The sequence below is a fragment of the Gadus macrocephalus genome, chromosome 4, assembly GCF_031168955.1.
Source record: "Gadus macrocephalus chromosome 4, ASM3116895v1".
Taxonomy (NCBI): Eukaryota; Metazoa; Chordata; class Actinopteri; order Gadiformes; family Gadidae; genus Gadus; species Gadus macrocephalus.
This window is the reverse complement of record NC_082385.1, coordinates 5,959,281-5,965,151: the sequence shown is the minus strand read 5'-3', so window position 1 is coordinate 5,965,151 and position 5,871 is coordinate 5,959,281. Positions and strand designations below refer to the sequence as shown.

General features: G+C 43.7%; 1 protein-coding gene across 2 annotated transcripts; it reads right to left on the bottom strand.

Annotated features, from left to right (window-relative positions):
- Window positions 1-420: 420 nt before the first annotated feature.
- On the bottom strand, window positions 421-5,668 carry dusp11 (dual specificity phosphatase 11 (RNA/RNP complex 1-interacting)). Of its 2 annotated transcripts, XM_060049687.1 has the most exons (10): window positions 5,240-5,668; window positions 5,087-5,162; window positions 4,521-4,652; window positions 3,978-4,101; window positions 3,116-3,176; window positions 2,981-3,027; window positions 2,519-2,594; window positions 2,174-2,254; window positions 2,057-2,137; window positions 421-1,656 (listed from the first exon to the last, which is right to left on the bottom strand). In XM_060049687.1, exons 1-10 carry the CDS (start codon window positions 5,275-5,277, stop codon window positions 1,158-1,160), a joined length of 1,215 nt encoding a protein of 404 aa, XP_059905670.1. In that variant the 5' UTR covers window positions 5,278-5,668; the 3' UTR covers window positions 421-1,157. The 2 variants fall into 2 exon arrangements, with proteins under 2 accessions (XP_059905670.1, XP_059905668.1); XM_060049685.1 differs by having other exon boundaries at window positions 2,057-2,254; window positions 5,240-5,666.
- Window positions 5,669-5,871: the final 203 nt, after the last annotated feature.

The window sequence follows — 5,871 nt, the reverse complement described above, 5'->3', positions numbered from 1 at the left end:
GCACATATAAGTAAATTTTACTTATTCAGTTGTGTTATGTTTTTTATTCTGCCACAGACATAGCACGAAGAGAGAATAAACAGACAGACCATGAGTGAGGTCTCTGACTGGACTACAGACAGACGTGTACTACAGACAGACAGGCAGTTGGTGTTTCTGTACGTGGCCTAGAGTCAGACAGACGGACAGAGATCAACGTAAAATAACGAGAAAATAAAGTAATTGCCTCTATGGATCTTTTAATGACTACCTTTTACGTATACAAGGAGAACATTCCTTACATTCGAGTTAAACCACACCCGTTATAAGATTAATATTTGTAAAGGCTGACGTTTGCGTTGTAAGGATAAAACGATATTTTGTGAATCTCCATTATACTACTACTTTACGTGTACAATAAGACAAACATAGGCGCACATCTTCACCTCAAAAGCCTTTATTGACTGAGGTAAATTGATCAATAGGCCTGCAATACAAAGCACACATGGCTGAGCCACCAAACGTAGAAACAGTACAATAACATTTCATGTCACTAGAAATGGCTAGCATTACAAAAAATTAGGCAGAAAACATTTCTATAATAAAAACAATCAAATCCAAGTTCAAGATTTTCTTTAAAAGAAAGTGGGGCTTGATGAAACCTCGTTACCGCCCCCTTCTGTTGTGTTTCGGTCGTTTCCTTCACTGTGCAGCCGTGAAAACGGCTGTTAGATGGGTGTGAAAACATGGCTGACCTTGGAAACACATTTTATATTCCAGATGAGAAATTATTATTAGAATGTTATAAAGGCAACACTGTAATTAGTAGAAGGTAGTGTATATATTATAAACATTTATGGTATATATACGATGGGTGATCGAGCCATGTATGCAAAAATAAGGGGTCTTGATCTGTTGATCTTGGCCCATTGCCACATGATGAACAAAAATTAAAATGTTTTAGGGGCAGGAGAAATAAACCGTAGTGTGACCCAAGCTCTGTCGTCGGCAGACCCTTGAATGCCTAAAATGTATTCCCCCGAAATCCATAACACGGTCAATGTCTCGTCAAACGTTTGCTCAAACCAGTAGTGTCCTCGAGTCACTTCCTGTAGCCGCCGTGTCAGCCAACCTTTAAAAAGGCAACGCTAAAACAAAAAGGCGCCACCCGGAGGCGGTCATCGGTAGTTGTCCCGGTAGAACACCGTCTGTCTACTGGAGGTTGCGTCGTCAAAATAAAAGCCCCGGTCCGACTCTTGGGGGCGTTGGGGGCGCGGCCGGTCTGAGTACTGGGACCCGGAGGCCGTGGCGTGCCGCTGGTCCCGATGGTCCCGATGGTCCCGCTGGTCCCGCTGGTCCCGCTGGTCCCGCTGGTCTCTGCCACTCCTGGCGCTGTGGTGGTGGTGGTGGGAGGAGGGGGTCCAGGCGGGCTCGGGCTGGAGGGCTCTGGGTCGGCTGCTGTGCTCCGTGTAGAACGGCGCCCGCCACTGGGCCTGGGCCCTGGGGTGGGAGTGGGCTGGGGGGTTGGCCGGGCCCCAGCGGGACGGGGCCTCGGGCTGGTGAGGGCTCCAGCGGGACGGGGGTACGGGGGCCTCGTAGGGTGCGGGCAAGCGGGCGCGGTTAGGGGTCGGGCGGTGGTCTCGCAGAGACCAATTGTGGGACCCTTGGCTCCGCCCTCTGGAAAGGCGGGAGGGGGACAGAAATGGGAATGTTATGAATTGGGGCCACCGCTTCATAACCTTCAAACGGCAAAATACAACATTATTCATGTTACAATATCATAGTACAAAGTCTGACAGAATTTACACCGTGATCTAAAGTCAGGCATAAATGTCTAACACCTTAAGGTGGAGAAAACCTTTCTCTCTGTGGAGAAAGGTTTTTAATAATAATCACAGGTGGGCATGTCCACCTAGATGTGTGCTGGATACATCAGTCTACCAGCCCACCCAGTGGACTGTAGCAAACGTTGCTCATCTATCCGTCATACATCTAGGAGGACACGCCCACCCGTGATGTCAGAAGCTGCACGCTGGTGTAGAGCTGGTGTACACGGCAGTCGGCCGTGTTTCGTTACCCGTGCGAGTAGCGGTCGTCGCTGTGCGAGTGCCGGTCCTTTCTGTAGTCCTCTCTGTAGTCCTCCCTGACGTCCTCCCTGACATCCTCCCTGACGTCCTCCCTGACGTCCTCCCTGTTGTCAGTGGGGCTTGAAGATGGCCGACTCAAGGCACGGCCTCTCTGCATTTCCTGTTTGCACTCCTTCATTAAAGTGTTGCTGTGGAAACAATATACAAAGAAGTTGAATATGCAATTTACTGATGCAACACAAATGTGAGTGAAAAAAAGATTTATATTGAATTTGATTTATATAAATAACACTGAACTAAAAATACATGAATCAAAATAATAAACATCCTAATAATAATAATACACATACATTCATTCTTTATAGATCGTGTTTGACGATATGACAAGTATTAACAACTCTCATCTCAACACCAGACGAAGCGGACAGACGTGTTGAACGTGTGGTCAGCACCTCCTCTTGGGCCCCGCCTTCAGGTCCTGAAGATAGTTGTCCCTCTCTATGGTGTGGCCCCTGGATGAGTTGAACACTAGGAGGCCAAATAGCAATTTAACCAACAGTGGCCTGGCCAAACATTCCACCGACGGAAAGCAGTCCTTCACCATGGAAGTGACTTGAAGACCATTCAGGGAATTTGGGGAAATACTTTGTAGGCATTCGAGGGTCTGCCGACTACAGAGCTTGGGTCACATTATGGATTATTTCTACCCCTAAAACATTTGAATTATTTTCGCCGTGTGGCAATCGGCCTACTGCAAAAACAGATTAAAACCCTTTATTTTCCATACATGGTCGGCTGTATCACCTATCATATATATGGCTACCATTAATATATATAACATATTCACTACTTTCTACTAATCACAGTGTCTATCACCAATACATGTGATTCGTCGGCAATGACGTCGGACTCACGTTCAATGGCCTTTTTCGGATCGACCCCGTCCACGTCTATGAGATACCTGCGGGCCAACGGTAAGAGTTTTATCGTGCAGGAAACCGATGGAACAAACTGCTGTTTGAGATGGAGCTCACGGCGACTCTACTTACCTACAGACGAGATAGCCAGTACGATTGAGCCCGTGGGTACAATGGACTCCGATCAGCTTATCTGTAAGGAAATGCAGTTTGCTTTAGAATTAGTTATCGCTTCAATAAGCTTTGACAATTAGTTCACAGACAGACTCAAAAAGATGACAGAACTGAAAAACTTTGTTAACCATGGGTAATAAAGAAAACTGTAAAATGTGTAGTTAAAAATGATTGAGTCAATTTATCAAAACAGGTCAACTTGAAGTCAAAACCAATGGTGGGACGATAAAGGGTTTAAGGTAATTCTAAAAGTGTATTTCTATGAAATGAGAAAAGATTATGTCTAAAGTAGGCTCAATAGTATTATCTTTCTAGAGCAGGCTCACTAGCATCTATGAGCTTGAACTTTGTTGTGTTTTGGCAGTCAAGCAATTATATTTATTGTAGCAGACGATTTCATACGTTACAGTCTAATTGTTAATTAATAAAGGACTATTTCTGCATTTCTGTCACAGTTTCTGATTCTCCCTGACACTTTAAAAACCTCTGCTTTAGAGTGATGAGTAAATGGCTTAGGAAAAATGCCTTGAACTAATAACTCAGTAGAATGGATAACACCGACCAAAGACACAAGAAAGCCTTTTGGCCTTAAGTATCATAAACTGGACCAACAAACAACCTTGAAAACTTTGGTTAGTTTAATTTGAAAGACCAGGAATTGGAATACAAATCATGAGCAAATGTCGTACACATTGGTCTCTACACCACCATTGTCAAACAATAGGTACATGGCTGTCTCAATCAAAACAAATTCATTCACTTGCTTGCTTTCACCCAAGCTTTACGGACGCTAATCTCGTCAGCGCAGCACTGATCCTACCGTTGTCCTTGTTGTCCTGCAGAAAGCTGTTCACCACCTGTTTGAAGTTCAGTATCGTTGCATCGCCGGGAACCTCATGGCCCGCGGTGAAGATCTTCACCCACAGCAGGGATTCTGGGATATCCTAAATATGAATGATATATAAATATATATACATACAATTTGGTAGACACTTCAATACAATGGTTCTTACGTTACAAAATCGTTATCGCTGACCCTCAAGAGGTTGAGCAACACAGGTCCACACACACGAAGACCTCAACACATGCACTTCTTTTTGGTTGGGCAAAATGGTTGCGTGAATGTGTGTGTGTTATGGTGTCAAGTCCCCGCTGAAAAGTTCGAACCACAGTTTACTGGTAGGCAGCCCTGAAATCCTGTGTATCTAGACAAGTTAGCCACTTTGGAAACAAGTGTGTGTGTGTGTGTGTGTGTGTGTGTGTGTGTGTGTGTGTGTGTGTGTGTGTGTGTGTGTGTGTGTGTGTGTGTGTGTGTGTGTGTGTGTGTGTGTGTGTGTGTGTGTGTGTGTGTGTGTGTGTGTACCTCTAACTTATAGTAGCGTGTGGTGAAGGTCAGGTCTATCATCAGACCCAGTTCTTCCTTCCGTTTCGTCAATGTATCCAGCAGGTCCCATGGACCAAAGACTTCAGACTGAGGGAGACTGCGAGTGAGGGCCTAAACAGAAAGACAAGTATTTTCATGATGTCACTTCCATAGGGCTGATGATAACAAGTATATTAAGGAGTAAAATAACACGGTCACGAACTTGCACGGATCAATTGTTGTATTCATTTTGGCGCACACGTGGTAGGTAGGAAGACAACCAATACAATTGTAAAAACTAATTTCGATAATAATTCTGACGTTTCAACGTAACATCGGGCTTTTAGTAATTTGCAATTTGCGAGTGTGCTAAAACGACATCATGAAAGAATTATAAATCCATGATTAGGGATTATTAACTATGGTATTTTGAGAAGTGCTTAAGTTCACGTGTGTTCCAGTGTAAATGCAACCAAAACCTCCCAAGCTCCATGCAGAATGCGAATAGTCCTCCTTGATTTAAAGTGTGGTCACTCGTACTTAGGAAGAAAGACCCTTTATCTCACCTGTTTCAATGGGACTTTGAAGGAAATGAAGCGTGTCCCAGGTATTCGTTTCCCTACACTTTGGTAGTCCAGCCATCTGTTTGGATAATATAACAATCAACCATTCATAACGTGAAGTGATTTAATACTCCAGAAGATGTCCAGTCTGCTCACCTGTCAGGTATTCCGTTTCTATTCTTGTTAGGAGGCATATTCAACTTATTTCCTACTCGACGTTCTTCTTTTGCTCACTTTCTGATACACTTTCTCCTCAATCAACCTTAACTAAAGCAGCATTAAAACCTAGAAGCACCTGGAATACAGCTCACTGCTAACAGCCACTCTGCACAATAGTTCCCTAGAAACTGATATAAACATTAAGCTGACTTAGTCCCGAATCCTGACATCCCTCATAATACGCCCATAAATAACCCAAAGTTACGTCTTAAGCTGTCTGGCTACACTGCAATTCTTTTTTTTAAAAAAGGGACCCCTACTACCGCCCCGGAGCGTAAATAAGACCCCTGCCACTTCTACTAACCAACACGTTCGCATCATCGCTGCTTTATTGTCGTCGCTTTCGGATGACGTTTCAACGGCGGCTGCTCTGCCACCTGGTGGACAATTATATGAACTGATGATTTTGTGTGGAAATGCACAGCTGGTTTTTCAAGTTCTGCTAATTTGAAATGAGATATTATTTATCGTAAGTATCTCCCATACAAGAAAATGCAAGATAAAAAAAAGAAGTTATTAAAAAAATATAAAAAGAGTAATTATAAAGGAAAACGTTTAACTATATCAGA